Here is a 22,500-nt window from a genome sequence, read left to right as displayed (position 1 = left end):
ATATTCCATCATTTTTTTACACAATGTTTTGGTGTTATATAAAAGGCAAACGAAAGTTTTTTTTCTCGACGAACACATGTTTCAAACATTGATAGGATTATTGTTGAAAGAGCTTTGTGTTTGATGGAAAATGTAATATATTACTGACACCGCCGTCATGTTATAAATGTTGTTTTACCAGGTTTTAGATAACAAAAGTTACTGCCAACACGAAATGCAATGATTTATCGTCATGGAAAATTTCGTTATTGGAATGCGGTAAAACATTTTGCTTTTGGCATTAGACAAAATGAACTCCTCACTGTATTTTTATTAAATAGATTCACTTCTATACATTGTAATCTCTCTCTCTCTCTCTCTCCTCTCTCTCTCTCTCTCTCTCTCTCTCTCTCATACCTGTGAAAGACTTGTGTATCAAATCAAGGAATGAAGCTTCTTTACGAGAGTTAAACAAAAAACTGAAGTACTAGACGAGCCTGTTCCCCCAATACAAGCCAATAACATTAGTTGGGTCTCAAGGCGATTAAACAATTACCGGTATCACCCAAGTCGAACCATCAACTAACAGGGTCTGGCCGTCTGGGTTGAGCTGTAAAAAAAGAAGAAGAAGAAAAAAAAAAACAATACAGACCATTATGAATTTTTTTGTGCCCTAAATATTTCAATTGCCGTGAGTAGCATGACCCTTCATCTTTATCCCTCATTCGGTCAGACATCTGGCTAATTGGGCATAACTCCAGGACAAGCCCGTTTAAGTATGACGTCTGCTTGTCATACGAAAAATGTACTATTTTTAGTAAATCATACTTCCATATAACGGTTTTCGATGGTCAGGAATCGATTTCTAACCTTACCTTTGGAGTTAGTGATGCCATTAACCCAGAAATCAAATGTATAGAATTATTTATATATTTACAGGGTCGGTTTTCTTAGCAGTGTCATGAGAAAATTCAGAGAGCTATTCATGTGTTTATGAAGATATATATATATATATAATATATAGGTATATATATAATATATATATATATATAATATATATATATATATATATATATTATATCGATATATATATATATATATATTATATATATATAAAATTTATATATATATATAGATATATATATTTGATATATATATAGATATATTATATATATATATATATATATATATATATATATATACATATCAAATATATCTATATATATATATTATATAGTATATAGAATATATATATATATATCATATATATATATATATATATATATATATATAGATATATATTTTAATATATATATATATATATATATCTATATATAATATTTATATAAATATATTATATTTATATATAATATATATATATATATATATATATATATATATATATATATATACATAACATACATACATATACATATATAGTATATATATTCATATGAGAGCATTTGACATGTTCTCAGATGCAGGTGATAGCTGTCTATTGATAGAAGGCATACAACTGCCAACCATCACAAAATAATTTGATGTGAAAAAATGTATTCTGTCATAATGTCATATCAGGACTTTCCTTTCAGACAGGATGAGAAAGTGTGCAAAAGGCTCAAAATTGTGGCAGAGAGCCAATCTAAATCATTTGTATATCATCTTTCAAAGTGCTATAAGTCATATACGATGAAAAAAAAAAACACTTGAATCAATTGCTAAATCACGATCACTAGAGGCCACTAATCAGAAATCGCTCTATGAAGTAGCTGACCTCAACACTGAGAAACCTGAGAGTATATCAAAGTCACTTCGTAGTGGCACACCTGCTAGGAGTAAGGCCAGCAGTAAAGTTCAACATGATTTTTTGCCATGTGTGTGTGTGGTTGTGCTAGATCAAGATTTAAGGGGAAAAATTCCAAGAAAAATTTCGTATTTGTGAAAGGGATAGGGCAGAAATGTTTCTTGCAGGCAGCACAGCATTTCCAAGATAAAATGTTTGATAGAGTCTCGGATTTGTCATCTGCAGAGGTAGTTTTTGCAGCAGACTTAATATCTCACAAGCACTGCTGCATAAAAAATTACATCATAAAATATAAATGTTCACTAAATCCATTTCCCTGTGCCGAGAAAATTCCTGTGTAAGTTCAAAAGAAATCTCTTTTTTTCAAAGGCATTAGACCATATTGATCCCCTTCTTCAGAAAGGATATGTGTTTACCGTGAGAGACATCACAGTTTATATAGGTACGTTAAAGAAGGGGAGTCATAGCACACACTACAAAACAGGGATGTAAAGCAACTGCTCATGGGCCACTATGGTAATAAAATACAGTTTGCACAGAATCCTCGCCTCAATGCTTCTGAGTTGGTGTATTCAAGATTAAGAGCCAGAATATCCTTCAATGCATAGTGAGAGGGATTTTACAACAGGTTAACTTTGGTCTTGGGGATAAGTTTTGTGATGTTGAAGAACTGAAAAACTCTTGGGAGGCTACAACAATACCAGATGGTTTGATGACATTCTTTTCAGCCTTATTTAGTATTCCAAAAGCTAGCATGTTTGATGACCATCCAATTGTGATACTTGATGATCAGGAAATGGAAATGGAAGGTGAATCTGATGCTAACGATGATTGTGATAGTCCCAGAGGTGCTACAAATCAGCTAACCCAACTTCACTGTCTATTCCAGATTCTCACTTACCATCTCCATGAAGGCAAACAAAAGAATCTATTACAGGTGATGGTTGGTCAAAGTACAAGTTGCAATGAATTGAAAAGAGCCAGAAATCTCCAAAGGTTGAAATTACCATGCCAGAATGTACCCATTTACCATAAGCCTATTCACAGACCCAGTCTACCAACTGAATTTTTAATGTGGGGAAACTGCAACATAGATCATAACAAAGTTGAGTGTGCAGCCAGAGAGTCTGAAAAAGTTCAATTTTTCATCACTCTTGTTCGCTGGGGCTTGCCACATTCTGCAGCAGTCGTAGGAGAGCTACCAACTAGGGGTGGTGTACGTGCTCTCATACCTGAGTCTAAAGTTCCTGTTATGAGGGTTAGATTTCTCCCAGTGATTCCACAACCTGTCACTGAATATGCTACAGTTCACAAAGCACTCATCAACTTTCAGAGTATGCGACACCAATTGGGCCAGACTATTTTACCACTGTTCTGTGATGAAGGTGTTTTCCATACAGTTGGAGATATTGTGATGCATGACCCAAATGCTTTCAATGACATATTTCCCATGATGGGTATGTTTTGCAACTCCAAAATTCTCATGCGTTGTGCTGGACTATTTTTGATAGGCACAGGATAATTGAGTGTGAAATTTTTGGGAATAAAGTCCTCCAATATGTCCTATCAGGTTCACACTATGTTCGTCCACTCAAAGGTCAGCTGATAGTCTCGGAAATTATTGACTCTCTCAAATGGAAAGCTTTCTTTGCTCAGAACTCAGTTGAAACACCCAGCTCATTATTGCAGTCACTTGCCAACCTCAAGAGTTCTCTTGCTAGAAAGTCTAATTCTACGGCAGAATTTAACATTGCGACTGCTAAGGCTAGCAAGCTGCAAGAGAGGTACTTGAAGGTTACAGCAGAATGTGAAGCCAGATCAGGTCTCTGTAGTTATTTGCATATATTTCAGTCCATTGTACGTGTCATAAAACAACTAATTACTGCTGACCGTAATGGGAACTGGTTACTACATGTTGCTGCAATCAGATAATCGCTGAAGATATTGAGAGCTTTTGATTGCATCAACTACTGAAGATATGGCTCTTGTTATTCAAACACTTCATGATGGGAAAGTTTGTGGTCAAGGACACGGAAAGTGGCAAGTTTTGTGCAGTCAAACCTGATATGAAGCTGGAGCAGTCCATTAATAGTTCTGAGAAAGGCCTAGGTGGGCATGTCATTGTCAGTAGTTCAGGTGATGCGTCCATAGTGGCCGAGTTTGAGCTTGTCTTTCATGAAATCATAGGAATCTCTATCCTCCTTAATTATCTCACAAATGCAGGGGTCATGATGCATTTAGAGGCAAGTGGTGTCCATCATGAGCTATATGGTCATAAAGGGGTGGAGTTTGATATCAATGTATCAAAGTTACTTGACTTTGTTCTTCAAAGAGAGAAACCCTATGATGTCAAGGTTGTTGTTCCATTGCACAGCATTGTCACCAAAGAGATTGTTAATCCCATGGTACAGGAACAACTCCTCAGTTCTTTGAAAAATGGTCAGAAACAATATCAGGCATACATACAGGAGAGATTTATATTAAAATCTAAAAAGCCGAGTGCCACAATTTCTAAAGTCAATCTACCTAAACTCAACTTAAAAGCCAGTGTCCAAAGCTTGGTCACATCTCCCAAATATGCTGTTGTGGCTAAGGAAATTGCACATGCACTTAGGACTATGGAAATTGTCAAAGAGAGGGGTATGCCAGTTTCAGAGATTATGAAGTATGATCTCCTCCCTGTCTCTCGTTTGTTTGATGGCGACTTCACCACAAAAACAGGCAAATCTCAGCTTGTGGCTGAACTTGAACAACACCTGACAACAGAGCACTACAACCAGTTCACCTGGCAGCCACCAATGAAGATCCATGTTTTGCTGGATTTTATGTGTCAGATTCGTCAATACAGGGATCTTACACATTTCACAAGCATTGGTGAAATTATTCATGATGTCTTGACATCTACAAAAAATGCCTGCAACTCAGAGCTCATTCACATAATTTTTGACAGCTATAATGAATTTTCCATCAAAGAAGGTGAGCGTATCAGAAGAGGAGGTAAATCTGGGGTGGTTGATTTGATCAATATTAGACAAGTGGTGGGCCTTTGGAAAGAACAAGGAGCAACTACAAGAGCTGGTCAGTAAGATGGTGTCACGAGACATACAACATGTGGTAATCAGTGGTATGGTAAGAGATGGTGAATTGATTTTAGCTAAACTGGTAAGGAACAGTAACGTTTCCGATATTCCAGAGCTGTCTATTTGGCAAGAAGAGGCTGACTACCGCATCATCCTACACATTGAATGGAATATCAGTAGAGGGTGTCAACGTGCTGTGATAATTTCAAATGACACACACAGTATTGCTCTAATTCTGCGTTAAGTGCATCTTTTCATTGACATTGGCCTCCAAGAACCGTGGGTTCAGTTTGGGATTGGTGATAGAAGACGTATGTTCCCACTTCACATCATTTCCCAAAAACTTGGTAGGACACTATGTCTTTCATTATTTAAGGCTCATGTGCTCACTGGTGATGACTCCATGAGCCGAATTGGTACCAAACATGCAGCATTAGCGAGCAGTCCTACTAAACTACTTGCGAACTTTGCGGAGACTGATGTATTGTCTGATGAGGATCTACATATGACTGAAAGATTCTTAGTAAGATCATGGGCAAGGGCAAGATCAAAGACTGCAGCATCAACTTTTGATGAGCTACATCATCAGATCTATATGTCACCAGCATTTAAAAGACTGGAAATGCTGACTCCAACATCAAGTACTATTCATGGGCACTTATACCGTGGGTTCTTTGTGTTACGCAATGCCCTAACACTCATCTAAAGCACAACCAATGAATGTGAAACAGAACAGTTCGGGTGGGAAAGACAAAGCGTCCATCTCTTAGCGATGAAATTCCTAAGGACACTTCCAGATAACAAGGTAGTTACTTGCCAGTGCACTAGCAAATGTGAAACAAAACGTTGCCGTTGCAAAGCTGCAGTGTTTCCTGTGTAACATACTGCCACAAAGACAGTAGTGACTGTAAAAAGAGTGAAGCATGTGCATCTGATGATGGCAACGATTTATAATGAGCTGTGCTTATCCTAAGACAGATACTGATTGATTATACCATATTTGCTATTGATTGAAACAGAAATGAATTACAATGTTCTTTTCACCATGATATGTCACATAAAAAGTTTCCTTTTTGCAAATAAGTGTGTGGATATTATATTACTCATTGCATGAAGCGTGTTTTATAGAACATATTGCTACAAAGACAGTAGTGATTGTAAAAGCAATGAGGTATGTACATCTGATAATGGCAACGATTAATAATGAACTGTCTTTATACTAAAACAGATACTGAATCGAGTTTACCTAATTTGCTACTGATTGCAACAAAAATAAGTTATAATTCTTTTTGCACAGTGATATGTCACGTAAAAAAAGTTTCATTTGGAGTTCAGTTAACCTTGTATTGTAAATTGTAAAAAAGTGTGTTGATATTTTATTACTCATTGCATGAAGTGTCTTCCTCGCTCCAAATATAAGGCATTTCTGTAGATTAAACTCATAGATACATCTATCCATAAAAACGTAGAAGGAGGTGAATTTCTCTTGTCAATACTTCATTTGTAGTTGTGTATCAACATTCTGTATTAAAAGTCTTCAAAATTCAATGTAGATGGTATTACCCGTCCTAACAAACCCCAAATATCTTTCAAACTGCCATAGTAATTCCAAAAATAAAATCCGTGTATTCCAGACTAATTTATGAAATTTACTGCGCAAAGTCAAGCGCCAAAGCCCAATGGCCATACAGCGTAACAAAATAAATGATAAAAAAATATGTATATTTAAAAATCCACACACACTAATACACTTTTACACACAAATTACACCCTGAAAGGATCAATTCTTATACCTGAAGACTTTTAGAATGGGTTAAGAAACTGCGTTGGCCAGTAGTTACTATCTTGGGTTTGTGGGTTAATCACTATTCAAGCTCTAAAGCTAAGGTCAGAAATGGATTCCTCGCCATTGAGAATCCCCATGTAGAAGCATAATTTACATCTGTAGCCCATTAACGAAAAAAGTCATGGTTTTTAGTATGACTAACAGACGCCATATTTAAATAGGCTTGTACTGGAGTTATGCCCAGCTAACCAGATGTCTGACCGAATGAGGAATAAAGGTTAAGGGTCATACTACTCACATCAGTTGAAAAGTTTACGGCACAAAAAAATGCATATGGGTCTGTACAAAAGGGCCAGGACTACAATGGTCGTTTTCTGTTTAGGGTACATCTGCCATAATTAAGATTATTTACGGATTCTATGTGCTTATTTATCACTTTTATACACACACACACACACACACACATATATATATATATATATATATATATATATATATATATATATATATATATATATATATATATATATAGAGAGAGAGAGAGAGAGAGAGAGAGAGAGAGAGAGAGAGAGAGAGAGAACGTATGATTGCTGTAAGTGCAAGTTTGTGCATGTATGGCCGCGTGAAACCTTTTAAAAGTTCGCCTTGCAGCAATTGTGTGAAACAATTGTTCACAAACTGATACCAGTTGAAAAGAATGGATTATATTTACACAGTACACTGAAAGGTGATATATATGTACAGTACATGGATAGATATTAGAAGCTCTTCACTTAATCGAAGCCATCAAGTTCTGATGGGGTTAAAGGCTATTAAAGCAATTACTATCAATAGGCGATGCTGGAAGTGATTTAATATTTCCTGGCCTGAACTTTTACATGAACCAAAATATTTAGTTCCCTTTGATCCCCTTCCGTGTCGCATCCATACACACGCACACATACATACATATACGTGATATATAAATATATATATATATATAATATATATATATATATATATATATGTGTGTGTGTGTGTGTGTGTGTGTGTGTGCGTGTGTGTGTATATGTTAGGACGTAGGTATAACTATATATATGACTGGTGGTTTATTAATTAAGCTTGAATGACCTCTTAACCTCATATATATATATTATATATATATATATATATATATATATATATATATATATATATATATATGCATACACACACATATATCCCGAAATACAGTGTAGAAGGTGAGTAAAACTAGGTCTTTGAAGAAGTACTTTCGTAGTTTATTTCTACATTCTCAGTTCACACTGAACCCAGAAGAGTTGACAAGACTTATTTATACAAAAGTAGGGAGGGGTTACAGTTTGTTGTTAATCTTAGCAGTGTGTTCTTTAAGCAAAACAAAGACGTGGAAAGAGGATCAAGAGGTAATCCAGGTTGGAGATTTATATTTTTCGTTGGTGTGGCTTCAATAAATATGGACTCCAACACATTCCTTTTCCTTTGATCATTAACCGTGTGGATTATTGATGCCTGATTCCAGTTAATGGCATGGTCTGTCTTATGCCAATGATCCACAATGCCATTATTCGTTAAGCATCTTGAAGTGGTATATTTGGGCTGTGGGGATCGCATTTTTATTCCTTTCGAAGTTTGACCAATATAAATCCTATTATATTCTCTGCAAGGAATATTGTATATAATATTGTTAAATTTTGGCAGGTTATTTTGAATTAGTTTACTTCTCAAAATATTATTATATTCAAATTCTAAGTTAATACCAATAGTTTTTAAAATGGGCTTACCAGGAATGAAATTAGGAAAAAATGGTAAGCAGAGAATATTGTTAAGTTCTTTGTTAATACTGGTTGGATTGCAATATTTCTTTTTTACTTTATGTTCACAAAGTTTCCTAAAATATGGAGGGTAACATAATGAATATCCTATTTCATCAGTAATTTTAAACTCATTTTCTAAAAATTCAGGACTTCAAATTCTAAGAGCTCTGAGATACATCATTACTCTAACCATTAACATGGTTAGAGAAAATTTAATATATGACAAGTTATTCGGGGTTTCATATATACTTTAAAAGAAAATTAGTGTTATTTCTAATAACTAAGACATCTAAAAACGGTACAGAATTATTTTCTTCATCTTCCGTTGTGAATTCTATGGATGGTACAAGATTATTTATGGTAAGCAAGAAAGCAATTTCTTGGAATAAGTCTAGATTAAAACATTCCATATAAGTACAAAATAGTAACCGATCATGAAAATACCATATAATAAGAATTCGTAAGCTCTGTGTATCTCAGTTTATAATTTTTACCGTATTTCCTAATCTCAGTATAGAATATATATAAATATATATATATATATATATATATATACTATATATATATATATATAATATATATATATATATATATATAGATATATATATATATATATATATATATATATATATATATATATATATATTATATATATAATATATATATTATATATATACATATATATATCTATCTATATATATATAATATATATATATATATAATATATATATATATATATATATATAATATATGTGTGTGTGTGTGTGTGTGTATGTAAAAGTAATGCAATGGAGGAAAATAAAAAGACGAGAACTGCCGATAACTTTCGGTCTTAACTACCCTTTACTTGCCTTAAATAAGTAAAGGGTCGTTAAGGCCGAAAGATTTCGTCCCTTCTCTTCTTTTCATTTTCCTTTGTGGTATTACCTTTATTTATACATAGCATCACGTTTTATATATTTCGTGATCAAGTTATTCATGTACATATATATATATATATATATATATATATATATATATATATATATATTATATATATATATATATATATATATATATACTTGCACGCCTCGCAACTTCACCCATTCGATCGAGCTGTTGCAAATTCGTGCCATCCAATCGCAGATTCTGGGAAATCTGAGACACCGTTTCCCTCTCTCAGTCTATTCCTAATTTCTTGTTTTGAGCGGACTTTTTTTCCATAAAGTCTAAGAAAGATTAGGTATTCCAGTCACAACCTCCTTTTGTACACTGCTTGTATAAAAGAGGCTGAATCAGAAAAGGAATCGACCGACGAATGTGTCAAAGTCGCCCGATCGCGCCTACCGGCACCTGCATTCTCCGATAATTTCGGACCAGGGTCTCGGAAAGGCACAAATTAGTTTCTGGTCCTTTATGAATTGTATCAGCAATGCGTGAGAATGAGACTGCGTAATGATATGTATTATTTTAATGCCCCCATCCTATTATTAATTCGCCCGATGAATTTGTATCGTTATGACCCCGTATCGCAGACGAGCGCCGCGGATAATCTCGCTTTATTAGAGTCGCCGGACAAAGAGAGCCGCCCTAATCACCGGAGTGTGAAAAATAATCCGTTTCCCCGAAATTTCGCTGCGTGAAATGACGCTCCCTCCATCACCGATGATAAGTCTTTATCGCCGCCCAGTAATATATAATCGGGGATATTCTTTTTAACAGCTGTCGTTAGCGAGAACGAATCTGTTCCATAAATAACTTTCATTTCCGTCCTCGCAATTACATTCGTTAAATGTCAGCCGTTTCGCGAAGCGCTGATACAGCAGCAAGCACTGCTTCATTTGTTATGCTTGACGACCCAAAGCGGGGCAATTTGAAGGCATTTATCACGTTTAATATCACGTTACCTGGGTAAAGGATGCGCTCTTGTAGACAATAGACTCTGAGTATTTTACTTCCCTTTTAATTTACACACGTTCATTCACTGCGATTTGTCTGTGGATGGAGATGGAATATACCCAGTTTTATAGCTACTGTCCATTTGCATAGCATACTGTTACTATTAATAATAATGATAATAATGATGATGATAGTGATGATTAAAATAACAATGACAAATGACATTATTATTATTATTTTTTTCTATCACAGTCCTCCAATTCGATTGGGTGGTATTATTATTATTATTATTATTATTATTATTATTATTATTATTATTATTATTATTATTATTATTATTATTATTATTATTATATTTTCTATTTATTTCCATTATTTATTTACTTTACTTATTGAATCTGTTCTAAGCAATCAGCTGAGGATGTTCCTCTCCCTGATACTTGTCATCCTGAACCTATTCGTGCAAAATTTGCATTTGGCTTCAGGGATGGTAACCTTGATAGCTGGGGTGGAGATGATCCCGATGGTTTCTTCCCTTTGTTTTTTTTTTCTATCCCAGGATTACTAGATTCTATTGATCTTTATGTCGACGTAGTAACTTTGCGGATGAGCACAAGCTTAGCAATACAGTGCCTGTTCCAAAGAATGACATATTTGGAGACAGGAGTAACTACAGGCCAACCTCTATTCTCCCTGTCCTCTCCAAAGTTTGCAGAACAAATTATTTTTAGGCCACAATATAATTTGGGTGAATCTAAAGGATTGTTTACTGACAGCCAATATGCATATAGGAAGCAGTTGGGTAACTGCGATGCTCTTTTGGATTTGAAATGACATGTGACATTTACAAGAGAACCTTGATAGGGGTTTTTGAGTGTAAAGTAATTCAAATAGATGTAAGTGCTGACCTCGGTTTAGTAAATCACAGGACACTTACTCATAAACTTCAGAATCTTAGATTGGGTAGTTATGTTTAGGATTACACCAAGATTTCCTTACAAGTAGGCAACAACGAGTTGATATTGATGGAATCTTCAGCGAACCAAGATCTATTGTGTCTGGGGTTCAGGGTAGTGCTTTTGCTCCACTGTTATGTTTGGTGTATACAAGCGATATGGTTGTTGGCCTGGAAAACTATAGATTATTCAGCATGCAGATGCTGCAACACTTTTGGGTAGAGTAAAGTCTCCATTTGTGAGAAATGAAGCTGCCCTCAGCCTCAATCGGGACATGGAGCTGGTTAGTGAATGATGTAGTCGGTGGGTTTTGAGGGTGAACTCCAGTAAAACGGAAACACTATTGATTAGCAGATCTCGTACAGATTTTCCAAGTCATCCTCCCCTTCAGGTGGTTGGGACAAAATGCTTTTGGGGAGCATCTCATGAAAGTGTCAGCAAATGCCTCACGAAAGTTAGGTATTGTACGAAAGATCTCACATGTTTATGCGATGAAATCTGTGTAACTTGCTTTAGTTCATTCATCCTTCCTTTAAAAGAATACTATTCTCCGGCATACTCTGGCATGCATGTCTGCTTCAGCCAGAGATTTATCTTGTTGGTAGGTTTATGTTTCCTAATATTAACAGCTATGACTTGGATTGTCTTGTCCATCGATTGTCAAATTTTCATAAGATATATTTTAAGAGAGATCTTCCATATTCACAATTGATCTCTGATCCTCTTTTCCTGCCGAGAGGAACCAGATTCGCTGAAGAGCAGCCTCAGTATGCAGTGAATGTGCCTCGATGTAGAACGTTTCAGTTCCAGAGTTCCTTTATTCCTCAAACCGTTGGAAAGGGGAATAGTCTCCCTGTCGTGCAACTGGAACGTCAAAATTTCAAGGGAAAATGCAATCCATTACTACGCTAATACTATTCTTACATTTCCATACATTTTTATTTTTGATGGTAACTTATTTTTTCTTTTTCAATAGGTGAGATATCTTCTTTCTAATTTGACATTTACCTCTTCATACTTCTTAATGAACACCATAGTCTTTGGAAGTTTAAAATTCAAGTCAGTAGCCCCTGTGGGCTTGTTCCATATGAATATGGTCCATCATCTGAATAATAATGATGCAAATTATTTCATTCATCATAAATTCAGATATGAAATTTTAAACACTAATCCCCATAAAATCATGCTATAATTCGACAATTGACGTAAAAGTATGAATGACAGTGATTATAATTCCAAATGCAAAGAGTTAAGAATTTAAATTATCAACATTATTATTTAAAAATATATTCCCTGAGGGGCCAGTTCAGCGGCGATGAATATGACAGCTTCGAAATACATGACAATGCACGAGCATGTGGAATCCACCACAACAGCAGTAATGTCAACGTTAGTGTCGATTGTCTTAAGAAGGAACAATTCCTGGGAATAACATTGGGCTGTTGAATTTAATTATCTCATGGGACTTCAGTACCGATAAACAATGCGGAAATGTTCTGGCAGTTAGTTATCCTTCTGATTATCTCTACTATAGCTAGACTTCAATTGCAGTGTTTGATTTAATCATTGTTTCTGCCATAGCTAGGCCAGTGTTTGTGAGTTTAATGGTGATGACGAACTAGGTTACCAGTTAATGATAGTCTTCAGTAACTAATGAGGAACACCTGACTGTTTGGAACCTGTTGTCCAAAAGAAAGGCTTATTATACAGAAAGCAGTTATTATTATTATTTTTTTTTTCTATCACAGTCATCCTATTCGACTGTGTGGTTTTTATAGTGTGGGGTTCCGGGTTGCATCCTGCCTCCTTAGGAGTCCATCCCTTTTCTCATTATGTGCTCTGTTTCTAGGAGCACACTCTTCTGCATGAGTCCTGGAACTACTTCGATATCTAGTTTTCTAGGTTCCTTTTCAGAGATCTTGGGATCGTACCTAGTGTTCCTATGATTATGGGTGCAGTTTCCACTGGCATATCCCATATCCTTCTTATTCTTATTTTCAGGTCTTGATACTTATCAATCTTTTTTCTTTCTTTCTCCTCTACTCTGGTGTCCCATGGTATTGCGACATCAATGAGTGATACTTTCTTCTTGATTTTGTCAATCAACGACGTCTGGTCTATTGTCACGTATCACTCTGTCTGTTCTGATGCCATAGTCACAGAGGATCTTTGCTTGATCGTGGAGAGCTTTATCTATGAATCATGCCTCTTTTAGTACTGGTTCTGTGCAAGTGCCGATCATTCGATTGCTATATAGTTTATGGTCTCGTTTTTTATATTACACTTCCTGCATATGGGTGAGATGTTATTCCCATCTATGGTTCTTTGGACATACCTGGTTCATAAGGCCTAATCTTATGCTGCAGGTAGCATTCCTTCTGTTTCCGTCTTAAGTTCTCCCTCTGTAGTCATTGCCATGTCTCATCGCTGGTCAGTTCTCTAGTCTGTCTCATGTACTATCCGTGCGTTGGTTTGTTGTGCCATTGCTCAGTTCTGTATGCCATTCTCCTGTCTGTATATTTCTGGCCTCTTCTACGTTTATTAGCCCTTCTTCCCATACACTCCATAATAGCCACTCGTCTTGACTGGTTTTTAGTATTTTTATCATTAACCATGAGAGAGCCAGCCGGAAGAAAAGATTTCTGCTCAAAATAAGATTATGTCCATAATTAGCAAAGCAAAGTAAAGCAAAGCAAAGTGTAACTCCTCTCCTTTGATATGATTCGATCATGTCAAAAGTACCGCAGCGAGAACCATAGAGAGAGAGAGAGAGAGAGAGAGAGAGAGAGAGAGAGAGAGAGAGATGAGATAGGATGAGGAGAAGAGAGATTGAGAGGAGAGAGAGAGGAGGAGAGAGGAGAGAGAGAGGAGTGGTTAGGGCTGGCTTTATGTGAAATGAAATCATATCCACAATCTGGACACAATAATCTGCAGGCTGAAGCTGGAAGAGGAAATAGGAATTAATATCTTACCGAGTGCGTTTTTCCCCTGTGTTCCCTAGCACCTCATACCCGGATCCCCAGTAATGAGTTTTAAATTCCTTCCCTCATTCCACCCGGTTCTTTTGTATAATTTATGGACACGGAGCAAGTGAGGGGGAAGGCCTCTTTTTGCCAGCCACAGCAATTAGGAGAGACAGTATCCATTAGGCGAGGGGAAAGAACACGGAAAATGGAGAGGTATTTGATATTATGAGGATCATTTTTTCCTCATCCAGGCTGCTGCAAAATGAACTTTATGTCTGCGCGTACCCACGGTCATACGCAGTTGCCCAGTCATCTCTTTGGGCTACCATTTTATTTCCTTAATTGAGATTTAGATAACACTTCTGTTTTTATAATGGTTCAAGTGAAATACTTTTAGATTCGAACCATGAACATATTTCTCTTAATACAAATAATCATTGTGTCACGCTGGACTCTTATCATCCCTACTTTCAAAAGCTCTTCCAATCTATTATATTTATAAATATTATTCAACTTGCCATTGCTGGATTTGCCTTTTTAGGTCTTTCACTAAATTCCAATTCAAGAGAACCTGTTCTGGATATCTTCATTCCTAAGTATTTGAAATATTTAACCTTTATAATCCTTTCTACATCTAATGTTATCCCAGATTTGTAAATGTTACAGAGAGAGAGAGAGATGAGGAGAGAGAGAGAGAGAGAGAGAGAGAGAGAGAGATTCCATTATAAATTATACTACATTTCGCTCCCCTTCGTTAAACAGCAATCTCTTCCTACCTCTTACAGGTATCGTGGCTCAGAGGCCGGGACCTGCGTATCCTGACGGTTGGCCGCTACACCTATACTTCAGACCTCCGTTACGAAGCCCTCCATCAGGAGGGGACGAACCAGTGGACTTTGAGGATCAAGTCAGTTCAGCCTCGAGATCAGGGCATTTACGAGTGCCAGATCAGCACAAAGCCCATCAAGGCCTTCACCACTTATCTCAAAGTGTTGCGTAAGTTTTCTCTGTCTTTCGGATCATCTGAAATTGGGTTTTTTTTTTTTTTTTTTTTTAGGGAAGGGTATATATATATATATAGTATGAAATATATATATATATATATATATATATATATATATATATATATACATATATATATATATATATATATATATATATATATATTTATTTATACTTATATAAATATATGTACATATATACAGCATATATATATATATATATATATATATATATATATATATATATATATATATATATATATATATATATATATATATATATGTGTGTGTGTGTGTGTGTGTGTGTGTGTGTGTGTGTGTGTGTGTGTGTGTGTGTGTGTGTACGTGCGTGTGTTTGTGTGTGTGCGTGCGTGTGTGTGTGTATGTGTGTGATACTTGAAAGCCTGTTAATTACAAAAATCTTAAGTATAAAATTTATAGCCATTATGCGTATATAGAATTACCAAAAGCAGAATATAGAGAAAGCAATTTTAATAGTTGAAAGTCTACTGTATAAATTTTATTTCATAAAGGATTAATTCATATAGGAAACTTGAAATACTTATATACAAGCAGTCATGTTTGTAAACTAGCACATGCTTGTCTTCGTAAATCTACACGAAATACTAACGAGATAAATAAGATTTGTTTAATGAATAAACTATATTGTTGGAAGAGGAGATTAGATGCATAGCATCGAACTTTCCGTTCACCTCGATCAGGATCAACACGTCACTGGTTTTATGCAGATTTTTTTTATTCTATTTTTGAAATTTAAAATCATTCACATGTGAAAATGAGTTGATATTCATAATTATAATTATAAATTTTAATACCAGTTACTTATGTGCACAGTAGAATGTTTGAAATATGTTTGGATTTGATGAAAAAGAACATATTATTTTTTACGTGACCAGATCAAATTCTAGATAAAGGTAATTGTTTAAATTATACACATAAATAATGTAAAAAAAAAAAACTGCCACAGACATTTACACACACACACACACACACACACACACACCACACACACACACACACATATATATATATATATATATATATATATATATATATATATATATATATATATATATATATATATATATATATATATATATAGCGCATTTGTACTCCCGTGCTAGTGTATATGTTACGGTATCCATTTGCGTAATACCTTGGCATGAGGGGTCGAAACGCAAAACGAAAAAAGAATACCAATTAGAAATGCTACTTGTTGATTATTACGTCATGTCGCTGCCTGCCCCATGACGTCAATTAACGCCTGCTTTTGAAGCTAATAAAGAGGCTGATGAAATTAACATCCCAGTGAAATCTGACTAAAAGAAAAGGTCAAAAGGCAATTTCAAAGCATGTCTTTTTTTTTTTTTTTTTTTTTTTTTTGCTGTTAACAAGACGCGTGGTATATGGCGTTTTTTTATACTCTTACTAAAGGAGTGAAGAAATAAGTTAATGAGCGGCAGACTTTAAAGCGGTTTTCTCTGTCAGGGTCATTTGCAGTTAATTATACATAATACCCGTATCCAAGAAAATACCTAAAAACACCAATTATTATTATTATTATTATTGGAAAAGACCTTCTTGCAGGCAAATGTTACGACTCACTTCGAAATAAGAAGAGCATTCCAAATCACAAGGGATCGTATAGCCTAAGGTGACTTGAAACGTAGTAACCACATCGTAGCCTAAGTACTACACTACAACACCCAATTTCTATATTCATTTTCATTCGACAATCAAGGTATAACATTATATTGCGTTGTGTATATGAATGAGTATGCAAATAACACACACTTACTGTTGTTATTAATGGCAAATTCGTTATCTGGCACGAATTAGTATAGACTGGATTTTAGCACAGTCTCCACTTAGTAATCCTCATTCAAAGAACACTACAAGAAAATTACCCTTATTCTAAATTTACATATCTCCTTAAGGAACTTTATCTAAACGAACTTGGAAATGAGAATATTCAGGTATGCAGATTAGTAAACCCCAATGACTTCTCGGAGACCACCGAGATGTTGTCTTAATTATGGCTGAGGTCCGTGAGTCATTTCTGCACAGCCTCACATGGGTTGATGTCGCTAGCGAGACTAACTTTAATGGCCACGGGTGACCGGCTAGCTACTGGACCAACTAAACAACCGACGGCCGCTAATTAAAGCTATTACACGTATACTTACAAGCTAATACACGAAATAACTAAATTACACTTTTCCTAACTAAACAAAAATAGAACAAAACATAATGTCTTCCTTTCATACAATACGTATTACCGCTTACGTAAATGAGGAAAATATATGCAAAGATACTTTATAACTTGTGGTAAAGTACAACCTCTCTTCTCGAAGTTTCGACAACTAACTTCGCTATAAAGAATGGAACAGTATGCTGGTGAGCTTATTATGCCTTCTGAACTTTGCATATAAGTTTCTTTATTCACTAAAGGTCAATGGTAAAAGGGTCCAGGTATGTACCTTTGGTGCCATTCGCCCTTAGTAAATGGCAGCATGGACTACCGAAGCGATGGGATAATAAAAGAACTCCGGACATCTGCCTTATAATTTACCCACTGAAGGGAAGACACTTATGCGCTAAGTTGAGAAAGTTTAATATAATTTCAACGGTATACAGAGTGTTGTAATTGTTTTATTAATATCATGACTGGTCTTCAAAACACTCGTCGGTATCACTGGTCTTCAAAACACTCTTCAGTATCAATGATTACACAGGCCTGCAAAATGAAACTTTTTAAAAATTGTTTTGATAATTATATATTACTGTATATATATCTGATGTGCTAATTCGAAATACGGAAACAGTTTTTCTCCATCACTTAAGATTTTCTTAAAAATGACGATGCAATGTACATAAATGTATAGGTAAATTCATACATGGTAAGGCAAAATCAAACTAATATAAGAGGTTAACAATAATCGATTTTGCGATAAAAATGTACGTGATAGGACAATTCCGTCGTCATTTTTGGAATGAGGAGGTAAAGATTGATCAGATCCACCTAACAAACATCAAACAATTTTTTTGGTCGCATGCCTGTGTTATTATTGCTGTATTCTCTCTCCGATGTATTACTCAAGAAATTGAACTATCTATTTCTCCCTTTTTTGGCAGAGCCCCGAAGCGAGATCCTGGGCTCTCCTGACCTCTACGTCCAACGAGACAGCATGATCAACTTGACCTGTATCCTACATGACCTTCCAGAACCACCGGCATTTGTACTCTGGTACCACACCAACAAGTACCACAAGAACAGGGTAAGAATCGATGAGTTCTTGACTCTTATTGCCTTTATCTGCATTTACTCCTAGTTAATGAAGTAGGAAAACTACATACAAATATACCTGTTTAATCATGAATTATTTATCATATAGTCTCAATAGTTTATTGGACTAATACATGAATATCATTCTCAGTTTCGAAGTAAATAGACGATTAGGTGGTGGAAATCTTCAGTTCTCTCTCTCTCTCTCTCTCTCTCTCTCTCTCTCTCTCTCTCTCTCTCTCTCTCTCTCTCAGTAAAGGGTCCGAATAGGACCGAAAGTACTCGGCCAACTCGTTTTTTCATTTTTTCCTTCGTGGACAAAAAAAAACCCTTTATTTTATATATATATATATATATATATATTATATATATATATATATATATATGTATATATATATATAACTATATATATATATATATATATGTGTGTGTGTGTGTGTGTGTGTGTGTGAGCGTATGCGCACATGTGTGTGTGTGTGTGTTTTGATTTTGCCTGTGAGTTTGTTTATGAATCTTTGTGGCTATGGCTTGTGTAGACAGTTCATTTTATTATGGTAATTTCAATCATGGTGTTGATTCAACATTTATTCATTTTAAGATACTAGCATTCGAACATCTAACCTATAATTTAGAACCTAACGTGATGTCAGATAGGTTTAATCACTGCCATTATGCAGATAATGAATATATTTTACGAAATCATAATCACTACGTACAAATTAGTTTCAAAGCAGAATAAAGAGACGACATTATTGTGATGTACAGTGGTACACTTCCATTTACAGTGGCCATAGTTCTTTTATTTCTATATTTTTTATCTCCACAAACTAGGTGTTCTGCTTTCCATGTGGTTTTGTTAGTCTGTTAGTTTTTCATAACTTATCCCAGGAAGTTATCAATAGTTGTTAACTCTTTTCATGGGTACTCTCTGACTGTTGAATCTCTAAGGTGGTGAGCAGTGAAAGAGTTAAAACTTCTTTTATGGGGGGAGGGGGGGTGGGGGAGGGGGAGGGGGAGGGGTGGGAGGAGGCTGGTGGTCGTCTGTAGTTTTCATTGTTTTAGGATTTTTTTAACTAGAATTATCAGCATTATCATCAGCAGAGCATCATAGGATTTTCTTTTACGATTTAGGCCCAGTTTCAAGTCTAACTATCCCCTTCTTGGTGCAAAGCGAACACGCTACAGTATTTGATTTAATTTCATAAATTTTCTTTCCTCCATGACCTTCTGACAGAAAGTAAGATGAAGAGTAAAAAGACTGAGTGATGAGATGGTAAACAAATGAAGAAAATTATTCAGAAAAATTAGAGAAAATAAGCTTGATACCTAAAATGAGCCCTCAAGCCAAGCTTGGACATCATATACTAAATTAAGTTTCCACAGAACTGCAAGAAGACGCAGCTGGGATTTTATCCGGAAAAATAATAATATTAAATTCATTTGTAAATGATGAAGGCTTTTGCGACCCCTCGATTTCATCTCTGAGCATAAAGTGTTAGTAGGACGGCAGTGCGATGGTTTTACTCAAACGAAATTTATAGTAGCATATTTATATATTTAATTCTCCTGTTGGTTCATCTCCTTTTTTCTGGTAACCACAGAACATCAGCTACAGCAGCAGCAGAGGAGGTGTGTCCATGATTGTCGAAAAAGGTCCAACCACCACCAGTTACCTGCTGATCCAGGCGGCCCGTGTGTCAGATTCGGGAGTGTATACCTGTGCCCCCTCCAACATCAATGCCACCAGAGTTACAGTTCATGTCCTTAATGGTATGTAGTATGTGTATATATATATATATATATATATATATATATATATATATATATATATATATATATATATATATGCAGACATATATGATATACATTTTCTATAACCATCGGGATTTATATACTTCTCGATTTCCTCACTCTTTTGGAAATATTTTTCAAATGGAGTTAGTACCGAGGAAGCTCTTAATTCCAGTGTAGGATTTGGACCCATGCATAACAGTTCAGGGTTAGGTTAACCCCACCAGAGGAGTTAAAATTTCTGTATTTCTCCTTCATTGGGGTTTAAAGCTTAAAGTTACGAATGTATCCGAAAACGATGTTTGGAAATCGAACAGTTAAGAAGTTAATGTGGTTATAGTACAACTGCTAAAAGTGGCCAATAGATAGATGGATAGACGATTTTATACTTGGTTTTTTTCAGCGCAAACGTTTCACAAGTGCTTATGTAGTTTTATCTATTATCATAACTGATGCGTCATATTCCTGCTGCCATAGGTAGTGAGTGATATGGACACTCCGATAACATAAGATACCATAACTCCCCTGCCATAAACCAGATGGCCTAACCCCATTTTCATAGCTACCAACACATTCGCCTTTCCTCACGCTTCCTCTTCCATTGCAGGGGAATTTCCAGCAGCCATGCAGACGAATGGCTCCGTCGTTATCGGGAGGGCGGCTGGAGGAACGTCTGGCCCGGCTGTCGTGGTTCTGCTCGTGACGATGTTCGCCAGGTTACTCCTACACTTCTCCTTCCACGTTACTTAGGTCAGTGTTTGCAAATGATTCAGGTAACATTTGGTCGTCGCGGCCGCATTCCGGAAAGCGCAGCTTCCGGGAGAGTTAACTCTCAGTAATCATTCATTATTAAACATTGCTTTCGTCCACCGCGTTGCTTAGCTCAGCGACTCTGTAGGTGATTCAGATGAAATGTTACCGTTTCGATGCATTTTAGACATCATAGCTTAGGGAAGGTAAACTCTCATTAATAATTCATCTGTAAACATTACATTTCACCATCCACATTACTTAGGTCAGTGACTTTCAGGTACTGTAAGTCACAGATTGTTTGGATGTCATTATGAAATTGCTACCTTGGTTGAGTTATCTGCCGGTTTTAATTTATTTATTAACATTTTTCGTTCTTAAAATTCTATCGTCATTTGTTATTATCGACAGAAAAATTTTAAACTTCTAAAGCTTGCTTATATTTAGCTTGCTAACTACATAGGCTAACAATATGACCAATTTCATGTCCTTTACTTGGCCAGGTCTGAAAAAAAAAACGGTTACTAGGACATGAAGATTAAGCCTTCAGTTTCGTTAGTCACGGCTATTGCATAGTAGCTTCAATTTGATTATATTCCTATCATGACAATCCTGAAGCATTTAGTGTCTGTTTAAGAGAAAAGGAGCCAATTACTATTTTGCTATTGATGTCAGTTCATCGACTAATCTTTTAGTTGTTTTGTCGAGTAAGAGTGATGAGAATCAATTTCAAATGTGCCATTTCAGCCTTTATCTCTTCCGTTTGCTTTTTTAGAGAGAAGTGAAAAATAGACTTTGTAGCTTCGTAAATTCGCCTCTAATCCCTTTTCAATGGGAATAAGACTGTGATCTCGTTTTTTTTTTTTTTTATTATGAGAAAGAACTCGTGCATCTTATGAATTTCCCTTTCCTGTTCTGCACTTGTCATTTTAATAGTTTGCTTAAAATACAAGCAGTAAAGAAAAGGTCCTATGGCATTTTAGCCTTTTAGCCTTTTAGCCTTTATGAAGCCGTAATGTTATTGTGATGAAGTGAGAGAGAAGAAATGTGGGTCTCCTGATATGTAAAATCGTGACATTCCATACTGAGAGAGGAATAGGGCGACATAGAAGACTTCACAGTGTATGTTAATGACCAATTCACTGCGTGATATATAGAGAATCTGATGGTGAAGGAGGCATTGTACAACAAAAGCATTGCAACCTTCATTGAGTCAGTTTAAGCATAGGCGAAACAAAGGTGAAAAAAGCCCTGTGCATCTAGTGAGTCCATCCTTACCCAATCGATGCGTGGGAGGAATAAGTCGAAAATGAATCCTGCTTTCCGAAATAGATAAAAATAGATATAAAAATGCCGTCTAGGTTATGTAAATTCGCCCACTATCCAGT

At 35.6% G+C, this 22,500-nt stretch overlaps 1 protein-coding gene across 1 annotated transcript in view; it reads left to right on the top strand.

The window, feature by feature from the left end:
* The window catches only part of LOC135203308 (zwei Ig domain protein zig-8-like), a 586,654-nt gene that overhangs the window by 562,207 nt on the left and 1,947 nt on the right, over window positions 1-22,500 (top strand). Inside the window, exons 3-6 of the mRNA XM_064233059.1 lie at window positions 15,049-15,259; window positions 18,421-18,563; window positions 20,173-20,341; window positions 20,970-21,112. Of these exons, the coding sequence (XP_064089129.1) occupies window positions 15,049-15,259; window positions 18,421-18,563; window positions 20,173-20,341; window positions 20,970-21,112 (666 nt within the window). The remainder of the gene's footprint in view (window positions 1-15,048; window positions 15,260-18,420; window positions 18,564-20,172; window positions 20,342-20,969; window positions 21,113-22,500) is intronic.

This window comes from Macrobrachium nipponense, chromosome 36 (genome assembly GCF_015104395.2).
Source record: "Macrobrachium nipponense isolate FS-2020 chromosome 36, ASM1510439v2, whole genome shotgun sequence".
NCBI lineage: Eukaryota > Metazoa > Arthropoda > Malacostraca > Decapoda > Palaemonidae > Macrobrachium > Macrobrachium nipponense.
This window is presented reverse-complemented; position numbering and strand designations above follow the sequence as displayed.